This window comes from Pelodiscus sinensis, chromosome 11 (genome assembly GCF_049634645.1).
Source record: "Pelodiscus sinensis isolate JC-2024 chromosome 11, ASM4963464v1, whole genome shotgun sequence".
Lineage (NCBI taxonomy): Eukaryota > Metazoa > Chordata > Testudines > Trionychidae > Pelodiscus > Pelodiscus sinensis.
This window is the reverse complement of record NC_134721.1, coordinates 339500-365092: the sequence shown is the minus strand read 5'-3', so window position 1 is coordinate 365092 and position 25593 is coordinate 339500. Positions and strand designations below refer to the sequence as shown.

General features: G+C 42.3%; 1 protein-coding gene and 1 long non-coding RNA gene across 6 annotated transcripts in view; one reads left to right on the top strand and one right to left on the bottom strand.

Moving 5' to 3' along the window:
* LOC142830893 (uncharacterized) overlaps positions 1-24865 on the top strand; it is a 66027-nt gene extending 41162 nt beyond the window's left edge. Inside the window, exons 3-5 of one of the 4 annotated variants that reach the window (XR_012906420.1) lie at positions 15362-15546; positions 22118-22188; positions 24298-24865. This is a non-coding gene — a long non-coding RNA (uncharacterized LOC142830893). Of the gene's footprint in view, positions 1-15361; positions 15547-15667; positions 21526-22117; positions 22189-24100 lie in introns of those variants that run through there. The other 3 variants (XR_012906417.1, XR_012906418.1, XR_012906419.1) reach the window with 3 other exon arrangements.
* The window catches only part of PRKAR2A (protein kinase cAMP-dependent type II regulatory subunit alpha), a 127582-nt gene that overhangs the window by 17688 nt on the left and 84301 nt on the right, over positions 1-25593 (bottom strand). For both annotated transcript variants that reach the window (XM_075938415.1, XM_075938414.1), the window contains 3 exons: positions 22776-22859; positions 21605-21711; positions 8291-8444 (listed from right to left, as the gene is read on the bottom strand). In XM_075938415.1, coding sequence (XP_075794530.1) covers positions 8291-8444; positions 21605-21711; positions 22776-22859 — 345 coding nt within the window. The remainder of the gene's footprint in view (positions 1-8290; positions 8445-21604; positions 21712-22775; positions 22860-25593) is intronic.

The window sequence follows — 25593 nt, the reverse complement described above, 5'->3', positions numbered from 1 at the left end:
AGAGCTGACTAATGAGCTTGCTAGATAGCTAACACTGATTTTCTGTAAGACCTGGAGCATTGGGGAAGTTCCAGAAGACTGGAAAAACGCTAATGGTGTAGCAACTTTTAAAAAGAATAAAGAGGATTACTTGCAGTTATAGGCCTGTCAGCTTGACTTTGATCCCAGGAGAGATAATGGACAGGCTAATATGGAGCTTAATTAATAAAGTATTAAAGGATCGTATTAATTAATGCAAAATAACTTGGATTTATGGAAAATAGAGCCTGTCAAACTAACCTGATTTTTTGATGAGATTTCAAGTTTGGCAGATAAAACATGTAGATTTGAAACTGCAGATTTTGATTAAAAAACATGGCATGCATTAAACCGACTAGGAGAGATTTGCTGCTCTGCCCTCAACAGGAAGCAGCTGCTAAGGGAGAAGTGCTTCTTCCCCCTCCCCGCCACCAGGCAGCTCCATGCAGGAGTCCTGAGCTCCTGGCTATGTGGGACTCATTAAGCAGCTGCAGGGCTGTGCTGCTTAGAGAGAACACTGGTACCCACCCAATATTAGAAATATTTAGCTTTCTTGAGAACTTCCTCTCAACAGGCAAAGGGAAGAACAGTACAAACACGTAGGGACAAAATAAGAAAAGCTAAGGCACAAAATGAGTTCCACCCAACAAGGGACATAAATAGAAGACAATAAAAGAGGCAATTTTAAAATATATTAGGACAATATATATATTAGGAAGATATGAAGGACAGATAAGGTCTTCCACTTGGTGGAGAAGCAAAGCTAATAAATGACCATATCAGGAAAGCTCAGCTGTTTGATGCCTATTTTGCTTCACTCTTCATTTAAAAGGTTAATGGAGATGTACTTAAACACTATTAATATTAACAATAAGGAGAAAGGAACACAAACCAAGAGAGGGAAAAGACAAGTTAAAGAATATTTATGTAAGTTAGATGTATTTAAGATGGCAGGGCCTCATTAAATTCATCCTAGAGTATTTAAGGAACTACTGAAGAAATCTTGGAGCCATTAGGGATTACCTTCAAGAGCATCTGTAAAATGGGTGAAGTCCCAGAGGACTAGAGAAAGGCAAACTCAATATCCATCTTTAAGAAGGGGGACAAAGAAAACCCAAGAAATATACATCAGTCAGCCTAATTTTGATACCTGGAAAGATACTGGAACAAATAATTAAGCAATCAATTTGTAAAGCACCTAAAGGATAAAAGGGTTAAAAAGGAATAGCCAACATGAATCTGTCAAGAGCAAATCATGCCTGCCCAACCAACCTAATATCCTTCTTGGACAGGGTTTCTAGCAGCAACAATGATACACCTTGACTTTACTAAGTGTTTTGACAGTTTTGCATGACATTCTTATAAAGAAACTAGGGAAATTTGATCTAGATGAAATTACTATAAAGTGGGTGCAGGACTAGTTGAAAACTCGTACTCCTGTAGGAGTAGTTATTATTGGCTTGCTGTTGAAGTGATAGGGCATATTGCGTGGAGTCCCTCAAAGGCCTGATACTATTCAATTTTCATTTATGCCTTGGATAAGCTTACAACATTTGAAGATGACATCAAATTGGGAGGATATGAAAGCACTTCCAAGGACAGTGTTAGAATTCAAACAGACCTTGAAAATTAGAAAACTGGTCTGAAAGCAACAAGATGAAATTCTGTAAAACAAGGAAGGGGATCAGTGAGGGAAGACAAGACAAGGAGTTCCATCTTGGCCAAAAGATAGAACAAAGTGTCACTGGAGGAGAAGAGCATGTGAGAAACACCTAATGAAAAGCAAGAGAAAAACAGAGTTTTCAGGGGCAAGAGAAAAGGAAGTCTCTGCAAATCTTGCTGTGGTTACATCTTGTGTGGACAGGCAGAAGATTCAAGAGTATGGGAGGATTTCAAGATGGCCCCATGGGTTGGTAATGAGTGTGGGAATGTGGGTCAGAGTCACTGAAGGAGGAAAAAGGGTTCTGTTTGACCCAGGAGGAAGGCAGAGCTGAAAGAGAGAAGTGTATATATTAATGAGTCTGTCCTCCTGTAGCATTCAGTGGCATAAGAGCAAGATGAATCAGATGTTGGGAGTAAATATTCTTCACTGCCTTGCAAGAGACCTGAATTGGATCCTGCTGTGGAGGTAGCTAAAAACTCCTAAGTGGAAGAAGAGAATGTGTCATTGCTTTGGTTTAATAAGTAGCTGAGAAGTGAAGCGCTTGAGACAGTGCTACTTCAGAGTGATGATAGTATGGTAAAAAAAAAAAAAAGCAGAGAGCAGGCAAAGTAATTCTGGGAAACCAACAATTAAAATCAGGAAAATCAACTTCATTTCACCTAAAAGGTAACTGGAATAAAAACGCAACTTCTTGTTTGATTTTTCTAATAAGCAACATGTGCATGTGGTTTATTTGACATTATGTAGCCAGTTTTGTTAAGGAAATCAATTAGATCCTCACACTACTCCCAAATTAGCTTATCAGAATCTTTCCTATCCTTTATGAACTGCCAACAAAAAGAGAAGTCAGTCTTCTCTGTGTGCATGGAGACTGCACAAACATACTGGTGCGTAATAGCTTATCAGGCATATAATCAAGGTCATAATGCACTGCCAACCTCTACTGATAGTTGCTGAGAGCCAGGTGTACTGTACTACAAACTCCGAAGGCTTCTGCAGAATTACAGTCATTTTATGAAGTGAACCGTAGCAGATGAGTAACACAGAGCTCTATGAAGGCAGACCTTGCACAAATACTGTAGGAAAAGCAACACAGAGTTAGCTCTGATCTCTTAAAAAGTCACCTTTGACAAGCTAACCCAGAAACAAAAGCAGCAATATGGTCAATCAGCCCAAGATGTGATGTGGGAACAGCTCTCAAAGTTGTGCTCCCCCTGGGATCTCTTCTACAGTAATATGGAGCAGAGACCACAAACATCATGAAAGCTAGTTTGTCCATGGTCAATGAGAAAGAGAATTACAGCTGTTCCTCAGAGAGGGGAAGCCACTAGGAAGTTAACTTTCTTGTCTTCAAGTCCTAGAAGGGTGGGAGCTGCTCTCATACTATAAAATACATGCATTGGTTATCTTCCCATTATCCCTCTGTAGTACGAACAAAATTTAACTAGCAAAAGCTTTATACTGCAGCACCTGTGAAGTGATACAATGGAACACACTCATAGATATGGAGTTACGGTTTATTTCGAGTTTTAGGGAAGTGGTAAAAAGCATTTGCACAATGCAACTCTGGGTTGACATAATAAATCATGATGCGAACCTTGCAACCAGGAGCAGCTAACAGGGAGTTTGGAGAGGGAGTTCTCCAGGTAAAAGAGGAGTAAAAACGGAACCCTTGTGGTAAGTGGCTATCTGTAGTGTGTGTTTGTGTGTGTGTGGGTGGGGGGGTTATTTGCTGTGTGCTGAGCTTGTGTTTGGCTGGTTGGTTTGTTTGCTTGAAGGAGCTTCTAAAAGGTTTGAAATCTAGAAGCCTCTGTTAATTGGCTGAGCCTCAGTCAGGGGGAGGGGCTACCAGAGCTTTATAAGCCTGTGAGTCAGTGACCAGGGAGCTTGCGAACAGGAGCAGCTAACAGGGAGTTTGGAGGGGGAGTTTAGAGGGCACTAGTGACTTCTGACCTTCTTTAAACATAACTTTTATAATCTATATTCTAGACATTTAATAAGCCCAGTTTATACTTAAACTTATTAGAAAAATGGAGACAGAAGCCCAGCAGCCGAGTGGGGGCTATCCTGTTTATTGCATCGAGTGTAACATGTATGATTACCTGCCCTGTGGGCGGGTGGCGTATGTGTGCACCCGTTGCAAGGAGCTCCTGACCCTCAGAGACCGAGTTCAGGCTTTGGAGGCCAGGGTGGCCGAACTGGAGGAGCTAAGGGAGGTAGATAGCTATGTTGATGAGACTTTCCGGGACACTGTAGTACTGTCCCACCTCCAGTCTGAGAGCCCCAGTGCTCTTAAAGAGGATGAAAGTCTCTAGGGAACAGAGCATTCAATGGAAACAGAGGGAAACCATCCCGTCATTGGGACCCTCCTTCCAGAGGATGTTGCGGTATCCTCTCGCACTGAGGATACCTCTGAGGGGGAGGGAATGCCAGTTGTTAGGAAGAAGCAGGTGTTAGTAGTGGGTGATTCGATCGTTAGAAACATAGATAGTTGGGTTTGTGATGACCGAGAGAACCATATGGTCACTTGCCTGCCTGGTGCAAAGGTTGTGGATCTCTCGAGACATCTAGATAGACTTATGTGTAGTGCTGGGGAGGAGCCAGTGGACGTGGTACATGTAGGTACCAATGACGTAGGGAAGGGTAGCAGAGATGTCCTGGAGGCCAAATTTAGGTTGCTAGGAAAGAGACTGAAATCCAGGACCTCTATGGTGGCATTCTCAGAAATGCTTCCAGTTCCACGCGCAGGGCCAGGTTGGCACGCAGCGCTTCAGAGTCTCAATGCGTGGATGAGATGATTGTGTAGGGAAGAGAGATTTGGCTTTATTAGGAACTGGGGACACTTTTGAGAGAGGGGGAGCCTATACAGGAAGGATGGGCTCCACCTAAACCAGGGTGGAACCAGACTGCTGGCACTAAACATTAAGAAGGCCGTAGAGCAGTTTTTAAACTAAGAGATGGGAGAAAGCCGATTGGTGCGGAGATGAACGTAAATCAGATAGAGACTTCTCTTAGAGGAGAATCCATTGATAGAGATTCTCTAAGCTATAGTCAGAAAGAGAGGAGGGGAGAGGACAAACCATGGGCCAGAGCAGACAAACAACCGCATATAAAGGAATCCAATGCATCAGGGAAGGGCAGACAAATAAGCAGTGGCAAATTTTTCAAGTGCTTCTACACAAATGCTAGGAGTCTGACTAATAAGATAGGTGAACTAGAGTACCTCATATTAAAGGAGATTGACATAATAGGCATCACTGAAACCTGGTGGAATGAGGACAATCTGTGGGACACAATCATACCAGGATATAAAATATATCGGAAGGATAGAGCAGGCCGGATGGGTGGCAGAGTGGCACTGTATGTGAAAGATAATGTAGAATCAAACGAAATAAAAATATTAAATGAATCAACATGTTCCATAGAATTGCTATGGATAGTAATTCCATGCTCCAATAATAAGAAATTAGCAGTAGGGATATATTACCGACCACCTGACCAGGACAGCGATACTGACATTGAAATGCTAAGGGAGATTAGAGAGGCTACCAAAATAAAGAACTCTATAATAATGGGGTATTTTAATTATCCCCATATTGACTGGATACATGTCACCTCAGGAAGAGAAGCAGAGATAAAACTTCTCAATGGTTTAAATGACTGCTTCTTGGAGCAGCTGGTGCAGGAACCCACAAGGGGAGAGGCAATTCTTGATTTAGTCCTGAGTGGAGCGCAGGATCAGGTCCAGGAGATAATCGTTACAGGACCGCTTGGGAATAGTGACCATAATATAATAACATTTAACATTCCTGTGGTGGGAAGAACACCTCAGCAGTCCAGCACCCTGGCATTTAATTTCAAAAAGGGGAATTACACAAAAAAGAGGAGGTTAGTTAAACAGAATTAAAAGGCACAGTGACTAGAGCCAAATCTCTGAAAGCTGCATAGAAACTTTTTAAAGACACCATAATAGAGGCCCAACTTAAATGTATACCCCAAATTAAAAAACATAACAAGAGACCTAAAAAAGAGTCACCGTGGCTTAACCACCATGTAAAAGAAGCAGTGAGGGACAAAAAGGCATCTTTTAAGAAGTGGAAGTCCAATCCTAGTGAGATAAATAGAAAGGGAAAAAAATACTGTCTAATCAAGTGTAAAAATGTAATAAGAAAACCAAGAAAAGATTCTGAGGAACAGCTAGCCAAAAAACTCTCAAAGAAAGAACAAAATGTTTTTTAAGTACATTAGAAGCAAGAAGCCTGCTAAAAAACCTGTGGGTCCCCTAGATGATCGAGCTATAAAAGGAGCAATCAAGGACGATAAAGCCATTGCAGATAAACTAAATGATTTCTTTGCTTCAGTCTTCACGTTAGGGAGATTCCCAAATCTGTACCGTCCTTTCTGGGTGATGAATCTGAGGAACTGTCCCGGATTGAAGTGTCATTAGAGGAGGTTTTGGAACAAATAGAAAAATGTAATGTTAACAAATTTCCGGGACCGGATGGCATTCATCCAAGGGTTCTAAAAGAACTCAAATGGGAAATTGCTGAACTATTATCTGTGGTTTGTAACCTATCCTTTAAATCAGCTTCCGTACCTAATGACTGGAAGGTAGCCAATGTGACACCAATATTTAAAAAGGGGTCTAGAGGCGATCCTGGCAATTATAGACCGGTAAGTCTAACTTCAGTACCGGGCAAATTAGTCGAAACAATAGTAAAGTATAAAATTGTGAGGCATGTAAGAAAACATAATTTGTTGGACAAAAGTCAGCATGGTTTCTGTAAAGGGAAATCGTGTCTTACTAATCTATTAGAGTTCTTTGAAGGGGTTAACAAACATGCAGACAAGGGGGATCCAGTGGAGATAGTATACTTAGATTTTCAGCAAGCCTTTGACAAGGTCCCTCTCCAAAGGCTCTTGTGTAAATTACATTGCCAGGGATAAGAGGGAAGGTCCTTACTTGGACAGAGAACTAGTTAAAAGACAGGAAACAAAGGGTAGGAATAAATGGTAAATTTTCAGAATGGAGAGGGGTAACTAGTGGTGTACCCCAAGGGTCAGTCCTGGGACCAATCCTTTTCAACTTATTCATAAATGATCTGGAGAAAGGGGTAAGCAGTGAGGTGGTAAAGTTTGCAGATGATACATGGATAGTCAAGACAGAAGCAGACTGTGAGGGACTCCAAGAAGATCTCACCAAACTGAGTGACTGGGCAACAAAATGGCAAATGAAATTTAATGTGGATAAGTGTAAAGTAATGCACATCAGGAAAAATAACACCAACTATATGTACAGTATGATTGGGGCTAATTTGGCTACGACAAATCAGGAAAGAGATCTTGGCGTTATCGTGGATAGTTCTCTGAAAACTTCCACACAGTGTGCAGCGGCGGTCAAAAAGGCTAATAGAATGTTAGGAATTATTAAGAAAGGGAAAGAAAATAAGACCCAGAATATCTTACTGCCCCTGTATAAAACTATGGTACGCCCACATCTTAAACACTGTGTACAGATGTGGTCTCCTCACCTCAAAAAAGATACTCTGCCCTTGGAAAGGGTTCAGAAAAGGGCAACTAAAATGATTAGGGGTTTGGAATGGGTCCCATATGAAGAGAAGCTAAAGCGACTGAGACTTTTCAGTTTAGAAAAGAGGAGACTGAGGGGGGATATGATAGAGGTCTATAAAATCATGAGTGGTGTGGAGAGGGCGGATAAAGAAAAGTTATTTATTAGTTCCCATAATAGAAGAACTAGAGGACACCAAATGAAATTAATGGGTAGCAGGTTTAAAACTAATAAAAGAAAGTTCTTCTTCACACAACATGTAGTCAACCTGTGGAACTCCTTTTCAAAGGAGGCTGTGAAGGCTAGGACTATAAGACTATGTCTAGACTGCAGGCTTCTTTCAAAAGATGCTCTTTCGAAAGCATCTTTTGAAAGATCGTGTCTAGACTTCAGGCGGATCTTTCGAAAGAAAAATCCGCTTTTTCGAAAGAGCACCCAGCGAGTCTGGATGCTCTCTTTCGAAGACGGCCTCTTTACATTGAAGAACGCCTTCCTTCGAAAGAGGAACTTTTGAAGGAAGGCGTTCTTCCTCGTGAAATGAGGTTTACCGCCATCGAAAGAAAAGCCGCGTTCTTTCAAAATAATTTCGAAAGAACGCGGCTTGAGTCTGGACACAGGGGAAGTTTTTTCGGGAAAAGGCTACTTTTCCCGAAAAAACCCCTGAGTCTTGACACGGCCTAACAGAGTTTAAAGAGAAGTTACATAATTCATGGAGGTTAGGTCCATAAAAGGCTATTAGCCAGGGGATAGAAATGGTGTCCCTGGCCTCTGTTTGTCAGAGGCTGGAGAAGAGGGAGGAGACAAATCACTTGATCATTGTCTTCGGTCCACTCTCTCTGGGGCACCTGGTGCTGGCCACTGTCGGTAGACAGGATACTGGGCTAGATGGACCTTTGGTCTGACCCTGTACGGCCGTTCTTATGTTCTTATGCTAAAATAGCTATTTGCACACAGACACATACTGGGAAAAAGTAACTTCCGATGGACATGATGCATTCATGTTTAATACTTAATGCAACAGAGTAATTTTCCATACTTACTAGTCCCCAAAGGGATCCTTCTGTTGTGGCAACAATGGTAGCAGCTCTAGGAGTGTTGTACATCAAGGCCAGTTCCCCAAAACTGCCGTGATTGTCGTAACGACCGACGCAACGAGTCTGGCTATCTCTTGTTACAAAAATATCATACAGCCCCCTGGAAAATGGAAAAAATACTGTTCATTAGATCCACATTTCAGCCCTGATAATAAGATATTGCTTTCAACTGTCAGTTCAAACACACATGATGCAAATATTTTCTCAGTACCAAAATTAGTTTTACTATCTCTCACCTGTGGACCAAGAACACATGTTCTGGCCAGCTTGCCATTATCTGAGCATAAGTTATTTCTACGAGAGATGCCTTTGAAGCATCTCTCCCTTCACACAGCATTTTAACTTCTGGAAGATTCCCTTTGTCAGTCTGGATCAGGGCTCCCTGCTTTCTTCTGAATGTATTATTCGGGCTTCCAGATTTTGTTTTGCCTACTAGATGCCATAAGATGTAGGAGCATTTTTCAGTCAGGCCGACTGCTTCTAGTTCTGATGTTTAAGATGCCTGGTTCTTTCAAAGACATTTTGTAACACTATCTCTGGGAGAGTGAGATAGACGGGGGATGAACATTTGAGCATGAATGTGTCTTCTTAAGCTAAGAAGATACACCAATAAAGCTTTTTCTGCATTGATCAGGGATTCCAAAAACTGGAACAGTCCAAAAGAGTTTATCTGGTGATTCCATTTACAATAAGCGTGTAACAGAAAAGTAGCGAGGTTGTAAAGTTTTGGGGATACAATGCAGACCAGTGAGGGGTGTATTACTTCTATCCCGTAACCCTCACAATGACTTGCTATGGTAGCTTCCAGCCTGGGACACTCACAGCAACAAACATGCAGGTCACGTCCTGAATGCCTGTGTGCTATGCATCCAGCTCTGGTTCTGCAACACTGACACCAGCAGCCTATTTACAGACCCCAAGCCCCATTCTAACTCCCCCCTGCCTTAATTACAGCCAGCAAGGTGATCCTAAAAATCTCCCCATCTTAAATTTCCCCCAAACCTGTGTTCTGCAATCACCAGCCTTCTCCTGGACAGTTCAGAGGAATAGCAAGGTTTATTATTCCTTGAAAGCAGGGGTGGGGAATCTAAGGCCCAGGGGCTGGATGCGGCCCCAGGCTTCCTCGGATCCAGCCCCTGAGGCTCAGGGCTCCTCCCCTAGCATTGGGGAACCTGTGCTGGTGCTTCAGCCCCCGTCACCCTTCTGGGGGGCTGGAACACAGAAAATCTACTAACCTAGGCCCCCTTAGGCTCTGGTGTGCGAGGGAAATGTAGAGAGTATCTTTCTGTTTCTAAGTCGGGGGCCACATCAATGAGGGTTTGTTTGGGGTTTTTTCCTTCTCACTTGTGCGCGACCGCCGACTGATTTTTCTGTGGGTCAGCAGCCCCTGACACAAAAAAGGTTCACCACCCCTGCTTTAAAGTGTCAAAGCACATTACACTTTAACAACTTATATACACTCTTCCCTTGTGTCAAGTATCAGAGGGGGAGCCGTGTTAGTCTCAATCTGCAAAAGCGGCGAGGAGTCCTGTGTCACCTTATAGACTAACTGAAGTGTTGGAGCATAAGCTTTCATGGGCAAAGACCCACTTCGTCAGATGCATGACATGTTCCAACACTTCAGTTAGTCTATAAGGTGCCACAGGACTCCTCGCCGCTCTTCCATTGTGAACTCAGCATTAAGTTGGTTTACAGTAACAATAGGACAAAGTTACATGCTGCCAAGAAAACGGAATATAATTAGAAAGGGCAACAGGCAAATAAAAGTGAAATCACATCTAAAAGTCTAAAGCTTTATCTAGGAAGGTACAGGCTTCGTTCAAGAGGGTTTCTCTGATCAGTCTCCCTAGCCATGGCTGACTCACTGTCAGGAGCTTCCACAGAAGTACAAGATGCTGGCTTCCCTTTTCTTCCTAAGTGAAAGATCTTTTTGCCTTTGTGGGAGTCTCACCTATATTCAGTTTCCAGAGACTTCAACCCCTTATTGGTTAAGGGACCCATCTTTCCCAGTTGCAACAACTTAGGGATGTTCTCTGCCTTCCCCTTCTCAGACACTTCGCCAAAGGATTAATGCCCACAAAACAGATATCAGACAAGATCACAAAGAAAAACCAGTTTCTTGCCATTTTAACCAGAAAGGACACTCTCTCAATGACTTAACCACCGGCATTCTGCTACAAAGACCTTTTACATCTGCACTTGAAAGGGAATCCTCTGAACTGTCATTCATGTTAAAATTCGACACTCTCCAGGAAGGAATGAACAAATACGCAAACTATCTTACCCATTACCAAGATAGCTTCTCCAATTATCACCTCTAATACCATTAGCTCACAGACGTCCCACTCTCCCCACCTCTAATATCATCAATTCACAGACACTTACCTTCCTTCCCCCTCCCCCCCCGCATCCCCCTCCTGTTCTGAAATGTGATTTGTCCTTTTCATATGTGTTCATTTTTTTTAATTGTATCCTTTGGTATATATGGTTGTGACTATTTTCTTCCACTATTTGATCTGAGGAAGTGGGTCTGGCCCACAAAAGCTCATCATCTAATAAACCACCTTGATAGTCTTTAAAGTGCTACATTGTCCTGCATTTTGCTTCAGCTACCCCAGACTAACACGGCTACATTTCTATTAATATTAAGGAGTATTCCTAATTCTTTATGCAATGGTAATACATACAATTCACAACTGTACTGGTCACCAGTGTGTCAGACTTTCATAAAAGACCTCGCTCAACACACTTATCATACAGTACCATCTTTTAGCAAGTATACCCCACACCCAAGTATACCCCGCACCCGAGTATACCCCGCACCCGAGTATACCCCGCACCCGAGTATACCCCGCGGTTTTTGCAGTTTGAGTAAAAAAAAATCTTGTATACCCCACACGAGTATAACCCGCAGGGTATACAACACTTTTTTTAAAACTGTGCGGGGGGTGGGAGTGGGGGAGAGATTAGCCACCCTCCGGATGGGGGAGCACTCACCCCACCTGGTTCCCGCGAAGCCGCACAACCTCTGAGTGGGGGAATGAGAGTGCTCCCCCTCCCTTTCCTGCGGCTGTGCAGCCGCCAGACTCCAGGTCAGGGAGCGCTCATCCCCCAGTTCCTGCGAAGGAATGCTCCCCCTGCCCCTTCCTGCAGCTGTGCAGCACCCGGGAGATGAGCGCTCCCCTGCCCGGAAGCTAGAGGCTGCGCAGCCACAGGAAGGGGCGGGGAGAGCGCTCATCTCCTGGTTCCTGCGCAGGAAGGGGCAGGGAGAGCGCTCCTTCACAGGAACCAGGAGATGAGCGCTCTTCCGCCTGGAGGCTGGCGGCTGTGCAGTGGGGGAAGGAGTAGGGGAGCGCTCACCACCAAGTGAGTAAATAAATGTTTGTATACCCCGCACCCGAGTATACCCCGCAGGAGATGAGCGGGGTTTGTAAAAATGAATATAACCCGCAGGTTATATTTGCTAAAATACGGTAATACTGAATGCAATCAGCAGATGCAATTGCTGAACACTCCACCCAGTCTTTAGGGATGCAAGCAACTAGTCGACTACCCAATAAGCACATGCTTACTGGGTAGTCGAGTCACTATTCGACTAGTCGCTTCCCCCACTATGGCTCTGCAGTTTCCCCGCTTTTTGACTAATTGAGTAATCAATGGGAATTCCATCAACTACTCAATTAGCTGATTAAACCCAATTAACATCCCTAGTAAAAATGTGTGATGTATTCTCTGGAAAGTAAAACACAGCTAAGCTTCTCTCTCCTGCTGGGTGGAGGCATCACCTCCTCCCCCACTTGTTAGATTGCTATCTTTTATTTTTTACCCAACATGTAAATAGACCCTCAATATCTCTGTCTGATAACTAGCAGAGAAACACACATTTCTTTGTCTAAGGCAGACTGCTTATCAATTCCCCCGATGTGCCAGGTTTAAAACACATTTGCATCATATTTCTACAATATATCCATAATGTTTAATACACATCACATAGCTACATCATGCAAAAATATGATCGATCAATGAGTTACAGGTTGAACTCCTCTAGCTCGGTACACTCTGGGCTGGCTATATCTGCAGTACGGCATGATTTTAGTTAGCCGCATGTCCACTTATCATGGCTGTGGCCAAGTTTCCCACAGTCTCAAAGTTTGTTTACAGCCACCAGTCCTGACTCTCAGTGTTCTGTGCTATTACTTAGCTCTAATTTACCCCTCAATGTCTTCTTAGAGCCCAGCAATGCTGCTAAACAATATCGACCTCCCATGGTCCAGCAAATTCTCTGGTTCCGCACTGGTCAGGTCCCAACGGTGCCAGACTAGCGAGGGTCGGCACGTATTAGTTTTCCAAGGACATAAGGCACATTTTAGATTACAGATTATAACCATGGTGAGTTGGGGTACAGGACAGCTGAAACTCACTACCTGATACCCAGGAGCCTCCTACCCTTTGGCCCTGGGATGCTCTTAGGGTCATACCTTCACCCTTACAGAGCTGCAGGAGGGTTAGAGAGTGGCTAAACATAGGCAAAAGATCAGAGCCCTCTTTCCTGTACAAGACATCTGCCACCATGTTTTCCTTCCTCGTGGAAGAACCCGTTCTCACCTTTGTTTAATTTACAGTCTCCAGGATAGAATATCAGAGTATGCATAATTTCACATACAAAGTTGTTACAAACATTTCAGTGACATTAATGACCAGTGTATTAGATTTTAAACAACATGTAATCTCTGAAAGAAATACCATGACACCCGTGCATATGCCAGGCCTTACAAGAGTTGCTGACTGAGTAGTGAACCTCAAATGGGCCATCAAACTCCATCCCGCTGTGCTGAGGCACGGTATACGTAAAGTTCCTCATACATTAGCAGTTGCTTCGCTGCAAGCAAGCCAAACAATTGTCAGGGATGGTCGATGGCAGTACCTCTTCTCTGAGCCATAGCTACATCTACCTTCAGGGAAAGACAAAGATTTCCAACATTTTCATGTTGTAAGGAAGGTGGCTAAGCCAGAATTATGCATCTCAGGAATACCCTAACAGAGTCATTCTTTGGAACAGACATTAGTCGAGGAGAAGTTATGAACGGTGTAATCTCCAGATGAAAAACAGTCAAAGAATCTGTTCATGGAAAAGAACCCCAGAAAAGCTACCACACCAAGTTTTTACATAGATACAACACTGGTGCAAAGTTATAATCTTCACCAGTGAACTGGAGAAAATGTTATTTGCCTCCCAAAGGGTGTCAAATGTCACCTAGAAATAAAAGAATAAATAGCAGCAAGCGGGACTGTTCACAGTAAATATGTTTAGGAACAAACAAAGTTAAGTCCTAGCTGACAGCATCAAACAAACAGCAATCAGGAGGTATGATTGCATACCCTGGTACTGGATACGCGTTATCTCTGAACTCTGCGATTGCTAAAACAAGTATTGGGTGAAGCTCTGTGCCAACAATACTTGCAGATTGCTCCACCACACTGATGCTTCTTGCACAGATACCTCAATTCAAACTATAGTGTTATCAGGAGTGGAAAAGCTTTGCCACAAACCCACAAGGCTGAGCTCTATTCAGTATCTTCACAAATAATTAAGATAATGACACATAGGAGACTTGTAAACTATGTAGAGGGGCTGCAGACGCTTTGGAGGGGAGGATTAGAATTCAAAGTGACCTTAAACTGAAGAAATGGTGTGAAATAAATAGGATTACATTTAATATGGACAAATGTGAAGTACTATAGATAGGAGGGAATAATCAACTTAAATATAAGATCATAAATGGTTGTCTAGGAAGAAATACGGCAAAAAAGGATCTGGAGGTATAGTGAATCACAAACTAAGTATGAGTCAACAATGTAATACTGTTGCAAGAAGACTGAATATCATTCTGGGACATATTGGCAGGAGTTTTCTAACACCACAAGAAAAGTAATTCTTCCATTCTATTCAGACCTGATAAGGTCACAACTGTACTAATGTGTCCAGTTCTGGGCATCATATTCTGGGAAAGATGTAGACAAACTGGAGAAAGTGCAGAGGACAGTAACAAAAATGACTAAAGGTCTAGAAAACCTGACCTATGGGGAAAACTGTGTGTGTTTAGTCTGGAGAAGACAGGGAGAGGGAGGTGCAAGAAACATGGTAGGTGTCTTCAAGTACATAAAAGGTTGATTTAAAAAGGTGGGTGATGAATTGCTCTCCTTGTCCACTAAGGACAGGACAAAGACAAGAAGTAATGAGCTTAAATTGCACCTATGGAGAGTCGCACTAGACATTAGGAACTGTGAGGATAGTGATGCAGTGGAAGAAATTACTGAGGGAGGCTGTGGAATTTCCATCATTCTACATTTTAAAGAAGAGGTTAGACCAGGACTACTCAACACGTCGCCCACGGGCCACAAACAAACAGGAGTTTTGGTTGTATGCGGGGCTCAGCAGCCCGCAGGTGGGAGCCAAAACAAAAAAGTCATCAATAGAATGGTCTTCTGTTGATATGTGTTTTAGTAGTTAAATTCCTGGACTGTCAATGCTCATTACAAGTGCTGTCATGGGGTGGAAATTGCGTAAATGTTGCATTTTATTAATATCAGCAGAACTGACTTAAATGGGGCCTGCGTGTTGTGTAGTGTTGTCTTAAACTTTGTATTCATCCCATCAGTGTGAAAGAAGCTATTTGCATAAACATTTGCAAGTATATGCAACCACACTTAAGTTGTGACCCTTGGCATGTGCTGAATGTATCATTGTGGCCCCCTGGGCTTCCAAAGTTGAGTAGCCCTGGATTAGACAAACATTGGTCAGAGAGTGTAGATAATATTTAGTCTTGATTCAGTGCAAGAGACTGAACTACATGGCCTACTGAGGGCCCTTCCAATCCTATATTTCTATAATTCTAAGTAGCTAGTATTCAAAGGGAGGTTTCATCAGAGAATTAAAAACTAAATTAAAATACCAAACTGGGGTAGATTCTCTTCCATCTGGGAAGAGATTTGATAATCTTTGATTAATCTGTACAGTGCAGAATGAACACGTGACAAGAAAACTTCCACATGAGAATGAAATCCTGTAATGACCACGAAGTGGACTTTAATGGAGCTCAAAGACAGACCTCCTTTCTTCAGAGTGAATATATATCCTAGAATCTCACAAATGGATGAGTCAACAGGACACAGAGGATATCAAATGCAGCATCTTGCTGAAGGTAAGTTTTCCTTGTGGATTCCATTCCGCTATCAATTAGGACTTATTTAACCTTTCTGGAACAGGAGAGTTCTAACCCTGAAAGCACCGAGGTACCACGCCGTAGGCTGTAGCATGTTCAGATGGAGGTGATAAATGTTCCAAGACCTTAGTGAGAAGACTGAGCATCAAAGGGAGACTGATTACCAGCCAGGAGATGAAGCAGATAAGCTTGCCATCCAAGGAGGAATGGATCAAAACCACTGTGACAGTTGGAGGAAGATATCTGAAGGGAACCCCAAGCAAGGCTTGTCCAGATTTTTCAGTCAGTTGAAGGATACACACACACAGCTGGGAACAGAGCTACTTGTTCAGACTGTCATTTGGGAGCATAAACTGTCCTGAACAAGGCTTCGAAGCAGCACAGACAAGCCCATTTGAAAGTAGCAAGAGGAGTTGCAGGCATGATATCACAGGGACCTGTGGTCTCAACTGTGTTGAGATAGGAAAAGACTACTCCCCATTGGTGAAGCTGTGCATTCACTATGACTGTAACTTTTGTCTATTCTCTGAGGTTTGCAGAGTGTCAAAAATGGAGGACTTCCTGACCTACAGGAAACGTTGAAATGTCTTGAGAGGCATATCACATGAAAGTGCATCTTGATGGTCACGGGTTGTGAAACAGTCTCCCAGATCCACACATGGAATAGCAGCTCTGATTGTTGTTTTCTTGAATTTTTGAACCTTGACAAAAGGTATCAACATCCTGAAATCTAGAACTGGCTTCTACCCTGCCCTTCTTTTTTGGGAACCAGGAAAGGACTTGAAATAAAATCCCCTTGTTCTGTACTGAGCGGGAACTAGTTGCACAGCTCCTTGTGTAAAGGAAGGAGTGACTTTTGTCTCAGGAGAAGTGTAGTAGATGGGTACTTGAAAAGGTACTGGGAAGGGGGTGGGAGGGAGGTGTGGAATGGTAAAGGATGGAGTAGAACAATGTTATAACCACCAAGACTTATCTATCAAAGACTCAGATGTGTAGCTGGGTTAGTCTGCAACTTTAAAAACCATAGAGACTAAAACAAAGCTCACTTCTTCAGATGAGATGGTCTTAACTATCAAAGGTAATTGTTGGGGTATGTAAGGATTAAGTAATGACCTGGGTAACCATTACAACGGTATAGGGAAGAAGACAGCACTATTTCTTCTGCTTGATAGACAAAGTTTGCTACCCTTTCCTTTCCTGTTTTCCTGGGATAGATAAGTGCACAGCTGCACCAAGAACGTAACTTCTAATGAATAACCCTATGTATAAAATTGGGCTCCCTTTGTTCTCCCTCTTCCTTTCCCATTAGCTCAGAAAAATATTCAGGGTCACAGCTCCTTCTCCCTCTTGTAAGCTGCTGATTCAGGGAGTTTGTGCTGTAAAAGCTGCAAGCTTCAGCTAAAAGTGCTGTAAATAGTGAGGATATAATTATATTCATCACATGGTTATTACTAATCATATGGGTGTTCCTATTACTAAATAAGAGCAAAAGGGGAAGTTGTAATAAATGTGTATTTGCATACTAACCCCGATAAAAGAGTGTACCTGCGATTAATTTGTTGCTCACAGGTTTTGGTGTTTGAGGCAGAATGAGTATCTGCAAGAAAGAAGTCCGTCTACTCCATCCACCTCGGAGCAATCCTGTTCTTTTCCAACTGTAATTCTGCCCCCAGGAGATGTGGAAGTGGGAGGATCAAAAGCACAGGATGGTCTTGCATCAGACCTGGATAACAGTATTTAGGGATTCTTTTTAGGTGCCTTTGACACCATATGGTAGGTGAAAAACTGAGCTGAGCACAGTCTAAGATGGCTGAGATCTCGTTTTCTGGAAGAAGTATGCCCAGTGAATGAGGAGTCACCCTAGAGTCCTTCAGCTAACAAAGGGCCTCATCCAGAGACTCTCTGCTTCTTCAAGACAGACCCAAAAAAGAAAACAACAGAACCCCACTTATCACCTACAGTTCCCAGTTCAAACCTTTCCAGCACATCCTTGACAAACTACAACTTATCCTGGAAAATGACCCCTCACACTTTCCCAAAAGAAATAAAAGAAATAAAGTCACTAATTTACATAATTTTATTCTTTTATTAATGACAACAAAAGAAAACTTTAAAAGTAACTAACAGGCAGGAATTTGCAAACTGATTACTATCAAATGCTCCACCTCTGGTCAGGCTGACCCATCACAGCCCTATGTACTCTTGATAACGGGTGCAGAGACAGCTAGGATGCATGGACAGATCAAATGAAGATGATGGGGATAATCCAAGTATTGCAAGGCTGGAAAAGTACTGGCTAAAGGAGAGATGACCGTAGACTGTGCCGAAAGAACTTTTCAGATTCAAAGGAGGTTATTAAGGAAGTCATCAAAGACTTAATATTTTAATTAATATGTAGAACTGTGATAACGCAATCTGCTATTGATACAAAGTTGGGATTCACTGTCAATGCAAAGGAGGATTGGGTTATTATACAGAAAGAACTGGATGACCTGAGAACTGATGTAACAAAATGGGATGAAATTTAATAGTATGAAGTGCAAAGTCAAGCATTTAGGGGCTAAAAAGAAAAATTTCTGCTTTAAGACAGGGGAGCTGAAAACGAAAGAGGAGGAGAAAGACTTGGATTAATTAATAGATCACGGAGGACTAGGAGACACCAATGTAATATAGCTGCGAAAAAGGCAAATGTGATCTTAGGACACATCAGATGTGGTATTTACAGTAAAGAAAGGGAAGTATTAATACCATTACACAAGGCACTGTTAATACCTAATCCGAAATATTGTGTACTGTAGTAGGATGAGAGCCTGAGACATAAGCTTTTGAATCAGAGGCCTGAAATGAGGCCGGACCTGCTCTCACAGTCTGGCAAGAATAGGTCTGATATTGCGGAAATACACATTTCTAAGAACGTGCTAGTTACAAAGCACTCATGCAAACATATACCAATATCAAGTATGGTACACATACATTCCTCAAGAATAATAGGAACATACTGACCCATCCTAAAAGATAAGGTCAGAATGTGTAGTAGAGATGTTTTAATTGAACCAGCATGTACTAGGTAATAAGTAATAACTAACCTTGTCAGGGGGCAGTAACTATATCAGAAGGCAGTACTGACTTGTTTGCATTGGGCTATAAAAACCATATGTCAGAGGGAATATTTGTCTAGCCTAGGTAGGAACGGAATGTCCTGCCATTTATTGAACCGGTCCATTGTTACAGGCATGCTGGTCTGGTAGAGTATGCAGGATACTAGTACCATGCTTCATTGACAATAAACCTGGCTTCGAGCCTTTTTCCCTTAACAGATCCTGGATAGTTTGCTCAAGGTCTGCCATGACAGCTGTCTGCACAGAGCTGGAATGGCATACAGAAGGAACATACGCATGCAGCCAAACATCTATCAACATCTAACCACATGTACTATTCTAGTTGTCCACATTCAAGATAGATAAATTCAAACTGGAACCAATTCAGAGAAGGGTTATTTAGACGATCAGGGAATGGAGAACCTATCTTAGGAGGCAAAACTTAGTGTGGCTTGTTTAGCCTAACAAAATGAAAGCTGAGAGAGGATCCAATTGTGCTCCATAAATACATCAGGACGTACAGCTTTTTAAGTTGAAGTAAAATGTTGGCACAAGAACAAAAGGGTAAAAACTGGCCATGAATAAATTTAAGCTGGAAATTAGAAGAAGGGTTCCTTACCATCTGAGGAATAAGGATCTGGAACAGCCTTCCAATTGAAGTAGTAGGTGCAAATACTCTAACTAGTTTTAAGATGGAGCTTGATAAATTTGTGAATGGGAAAATATGCTAGAGTTGCCTACAAAAGCAGAGGGCTAGATATGATTACTCAGAAGATCTCCTCCAGTACAATGTCCTCTAATCATAATTTGCCCTTCATTCAAGGAACCTTGAAGAGCCATCTTAGTGCCTCTGAAGTCAAGTGAACCCAAACCACAAGCCTCAAAGGCACTGTTGGCTCAGTTTACTGCTCTCCACTGGAGCCAGAAGGCTTGGATAAAGGTCTGTCTTCAATGTCTCCAAGCAAGTGGAGAGCTGAAATCGGCCACAACAGTTATAGTTTAAATAGGGAGCTCCTTTGTTAACCACGATCAGAAAGAAACTGGAAGGCAATGTTCTTGGGGACCAGCAACTGCTCTACACAGAAGACACATTGATGTATTAAAGAGCCAAACGCCTTAGAAAACTAAGGAATTCCCATCTAACTCAAACTAGAAGTATGACACCCACGAGCAACAATATATTGAGTGTAAGTGAATAAAGCCTGATAAGTAGGTATTGAAGGCAGTTGAGAAATGCAGATTCAATGGTGTCTGCTGTATTGTATGTTCCACAAATCATCATCTTTGAAAGTCTAATATTATCCATATTTTGTTTTTATATCTACTTTCCATGTCCAAAAGCATTTCCCTAACGATGCCACATTGTTGGATTTCTGCTCATGGGTCTCATACTTCTAGTTTGAGTTAGCTGGGAGGAGTTCCTTAATTATCAGGCTTTATTCATTTTCAATATACAGGCAGTCCCCGGGTTACATGGATCCGACTTACATCGGATCCCTACTTACAAACGGGGTGAGGCAACCCCGCACTAGCTGCTTCCCCACAGCAGACCAGGGAGACGCGGAGCGGCTTCTCAGCAGACACCTCAGCTTGAGAATAAAGGACTGAGGGAAGTGAGGTGTGGGAGAATAAAACTGAGCTCTGGAGAAATGTTTGGCTAGAGTTTCCCCTACAATATGTACCAGTTCCGACTTACATACAAATTCAACTTAAGAACAAACCTACAGTCCCTATCTTGTACGTAACCCAGGGACTGCCTGTACTGTCTTTTTGACCTGCACAATTTTGCCCATACTGGTGACAGCAGTAAAGTACCAACAAGTGTCAAATCCTCTGGAGGAAAAAAAAAAGTCACATGTAGCACAAACTCAGCCCTAAATCTTCTGCAGTCAGCTAGCTTTCAGTATAAAATCTTATGTAGATGACAGATTATTTGTAGAACATGAGCTCATCAAAATAGGAATTTGGCTGAATTAACTAGGATACAAGCACCCAACGTAGAAGTGCTTTGTAAACTCCCTAAAAATACCATAAATGACAATCCAAAGAAAATGGGAGTTTTAAAGAACTGTTTTGAAATCTTTAGTGTCTACTTAATTGGTGCCATTATTTGAAAGAAGAGCATCTGATAATTATGTGATGAGTCAACATCTGTGGCTGAATCAAGATCCTGTTCCCACAGCCACTTATCCTGACATTCCTCAAGATTATTCATATTAACATCCCCGTTTTATAGGAGCCACAAATGCATAGTCTTCATATCTGCAGAAGAACTAAGTGGGTGTTCATCAACAGAACTGTCACTAGGAGATGCTTATAAGAGGAAACTGATACACCACAGTTTCTCTCAATGCCTTTATTATAAAAGGATTAAAAAACTATTTTATACTTATGAAAGGGAGATTCTTTTAATTACACAGACACGTAGAACCCATTGATCTGCAAGAGAATCTATAGACTGACTGACAGCATCCTTTACAATAGCTACCTAGTACAGAAGAACAGGCCAAATACAGTGAAAGCTTTGTTAATCAGCACTCTGTTAACTGGCATTATTCCCCGCCACAATACCACTTTGCATGTCCAGCTGGCCACTGGGGGAGGGCTGATGTCATCAGCAGGCACCTCCTTTGCCCTCAGTCTGACTTGAGCTACCAGAACTGGATCTGCCAATGGGAGGCAGTGCAGAGCAATAAGCTTTGTATTCCAGCACATTCAATTAACCAGCAACCCCCATTCCCCATGAGAGCTGGATAACAAAGCTTTCACTGTAATAGAGGAAAGCTATTTATAGATGCCTCTAAAGGCAGTGAATAAAAAAATAAAGAAAAACAAAAGCTACGTGAGGTGCTGAGTCTATTTTCACGATTGAAATGGAACTGAAAGTCTGAGCTCTAATCTCCACAGAACTCATACAAGTCAATGGCTCATCTTCCTACCTCTCAACGACATAAAAATTGTCTCCATCATCTCCTTGGTCTATGACGTGTTCCTGAGGTTTCACTTTCCTCTCAAACATGGCATCGAGAACCTGAGACAACTGCTCCTGGAAGGTTAAAATAAGCTGCATTAACATTATTCACTGGAAAAAGTATGGTCCATTGAACTTCTGTTCTGAACAGTGAGTGGTAAAGCACATTGATTTTCATATTCTGAACAGGACAGTCTTTTGACATTAAACAGCTTTCAATTTTACAATAATAATCGCATTGTGTATTTCAAGCCTAAATAGCTAATCCACTGCTATAGGTTCAATGCCAAAGTGCACAAGATGGATTAGATTCTCAGAGTGTAAAACTGTAAACTGATATAGCTTCTTTGATAGGAATACACATGGCTGGCCAATAATTCAATAAATAAACTTTTCTAACTTAGAGATCAAAACTAACTCAGTCCACTCTGCCCTGGTACCAATATGTTCAAGTCGGGCATTATGTTTTTTAACTTTCCAGAAAACCTGATTTATCCAGAAAATTAACTTTTATTGAAGTGACAGTGTCTACGTGATTAGGACAAACAAAAGGTAGGACTAATTTATATCAATCTTTGTAGACCGTCTTCCTAACAAAAATGTCTCTGTGTATAATATGCTGGGGGCAAGGATGCTGAAAGACAAATTACCCCAAGGGAGCCTGATCTGGAAAAGAGGACCAGTGATCTTAGTTTGTATAACAATGCAATACTGTTTCAATGATACATCCTACCGGTCAGGCTACACAATGAAGATACTGAATGGGGTAAATGTCGCATAACTAGATTTCACAGATTGTTGGGAAATTATTACCATGCAATTCCTTGGTAATCCTCCTAGGGCTTCCAAGTGGAAATAAAGAATTAATCCCTTATCTGCTTGGCTATTAGTAGCCCCTCACTAAAAAAGGAAAAACAGTCCAACCACAGAAGAATGATTCACAAAATGTGTGAAAAATTAACCAACTAATTATGTAGTAGGCAAAATAGAAGACAGATGATTACTTATTTACCCTTTATTCAATACTCAGACAAAGTATATCCATCACCTACAACCCCCACCCCACCTCACCCTACGTGTTCAGTGTATGTGAACATTAACATTAGACAGACATGCCAGGTCTGTTGTAGCAGTACTACCTGATCTAAGTTTTTGAAGAGGAGAATATCTTTGCATGCTTCCTGCAGTCTACATCTCTGCTCATCTGTTTTTGGATGAACAACCTGCAAGGAAAAGAAAACAAACCTGTCATGGCAGTAAAGAAATCTGTTCACTGTCTGAAGCACATTTAACTTCACAAAGTGAATCACAACATTAAGAGCCTTGATGCAACTGCAAACTCAAAAGAATGAAAAGTGAAATAATATATACAATAAAAATATGAAAAAGGTGAAAGAAAAACAATATACAGTGGCAATAATTGTACAGGAATTCATACTTTCAAAAATTCCATATTCTGATTAAGCATATTTTTAAAGAACCTCCAAAACATTTAGAACATTTAAAAAAAATTAAACTGAGTTAGCCAAAGAAACTATTTTATTGCTTTAATATTTGCCCTTTATATTAAATACTAGTGGCTCTGTTATAACTAGACTATGAGAGATATTTCATAGAATCATAGAATACTAGACCAGGAAGGGACCTAGAGAAGTCATCAAGTCCAGTCCCCTGCCCTCACAGCAGGACCAAGCACAATCTAGATCACCCGTGATAGAGGTCTATCCAACCTGTTCTTAAATATCTCCAGTGATGGAGATTCCACAACCACCCAAGGTAATTTATTCCAGTGTTTAACCATCCTGACAGGTAGGAAGTTTTTCCTCATGTTCAACCTAAACCTCCCTTGCTGCAAGTTAAGTCCACTGCTTCTTGTCCTATCCTATCAGAGGCCAAGGAGAAAATTTTTTCTCTCGCCTTCTTGTAACACCTTTTCAGACACTTGAAAACCACTATCATGTCCCCTCTCAGTCTTCTCTTTTCTAAACTAAAAGAGCCCAGTTCTTTCAGTCTTCCCTCACAGCTCATGTTCTCTAGATATTTATTCATTTCTGCTGCTCTTTTCTGGACCGTCTCCAATTTCCCCACATCTCTCTTGAAACGTGGTGCCCAGAGCTGGACACAATACTCCAATTGAGGCCTGATCAGTACAGATCAGATCAGAGTAGAGCAGAAGAATGACTTCTCATGTCTTGCTCACAACACTCCTGTTAATGCAGCCCAGAATTATGTTTGCTTTTTTTGCAACAGCATCACACTGTTGACTCCTATTTCACTTGTGGTCCACTATGACCCCTAGATCCCTTTCTGCAGTTCCTTCCTAGACAGTCACTTCCCACTCTATATGTGTGAAATGGATTGTTCCTTCCTAAGTGGAGCACTTTGCATTTGTCCGTATAGGTCTTAAAAGTAGTTATTTAAAATAAATGAATTTTAATTTTAAATTCTGGAATTCTTTCCCAAGCTCTCTCACTTCTGAATTGTTTAGTCATCTTCAGGCAACTGAAACACAAAGCCTGCCCAGCAGACTAGACCAGGAAGGGAAGATGGAAGAGAAAAGAAACAAGAACTTGGAAGAAAGGAAACAAACCATTTCAAGTAAAAAACAAAGTCTGACCCCTCTTCTTTTAAATTGCTGTTTTCTCTTTCTTCCTAAATCAGAACTTCGCAGGGAAAGAGGGACCAGACACCAATTCAACTGCTGAGAACACATCTAACTCAGACCTCTGTGCCTCTTATGAGCAAGAATTGGAAGAGACCCAAGACCTTTATGAGACTAGGAGAGATGAATGTGATGTGGTTCAGTCACAGATGATCCCTTGGGGCTGTTTCCTGGTGTGCTGATTATGCCACTGGCCCTTTTCTGGGGCTTCCCAGAACAGGGTTTTGCAGGGCCAGATTCTCTGGTCCCTCCCAGACAAGGCACAGAGTTGGGGTAAATGAAGAGCAATGAAGACACTGAACCACTTCAGCTCTGGAAGAATGCAATTCTGAGGCACTGCACTCCAGAATCCTGCCCCCAGAAGGGATCAAACCCCAAAATAAATCGGTCTTTCTCTGAGTAAACGTTTCACACAAAGCTCATGAGGATGTTCACCTTCTTTATCAGTGAAAGAGAATATGCACACTGATTTCTCCCCCCAGATAATTATTTACACAGGGTTGATAAATAAAGGTGACTTTGTTAAGTACAAACCGTAGGATTCAAGTGGTTGCAAGTGAAAATGAACAGTACAAATAAATTACAGAAAAGGGAAAGGGAAAGGGAAAGGGAAAGGGAAAGGGAAAGGGAAAAAGGAAAAAGGAAAAGAAAAGGCACAGCTAGTTCCAGTAGGGTTGCCAGATGGTTGAAGCAAAAAATACCAACCCCCCCCCCTAAAAAAAACCACAGAGAAAAAATTCTGTTGAAGGAAAAAAAAAGGGGGAGGCAAAGTTGTTGAGAAAAAAAAAAAGAAAACCTCCAAGACCATTTTGTGCCAGCAGCCTTGCAGAACCAGGTAAGCATAGGGTCTGGGGGCTTGGGGGTGTTGGGAGCCAAGGAGGGGAGAAGGGGGCCTCGAGGGGGGAGGCAAGTTGCTTCTCAGTTTAAATCTCTGTGGTAATCACAGGGATAGGATCACTGCTAGGGTTACCAGGTAGTCTTTAAAAAAAAAAGGACATGCTTCATGGGGGGGGGGGGGGACGACACCAGCCAGGAGGGGAGCAGTGTTGGCTCGGAAGGGGGTGGCCATGATACAGAGCTAATGGGGGGGCAATGGGTCTGGCTGGGGGAAATGGGGGAGCCAACGGGAAGCAGGGCTGGTCGGTTGGGGGGGGAGGAGAAGGGTCAGGCGGAATGGGGCTGGCCATGGGGTATTGGGATGGAGCAGCTGGCAGGGGCAGAACTAGCCGGGGGGAGCTCAGGAGAAGGGGAGAACTGGCCGCCGGAAGCAGGGCTGGTGGGGGGTGCAGCTGGAC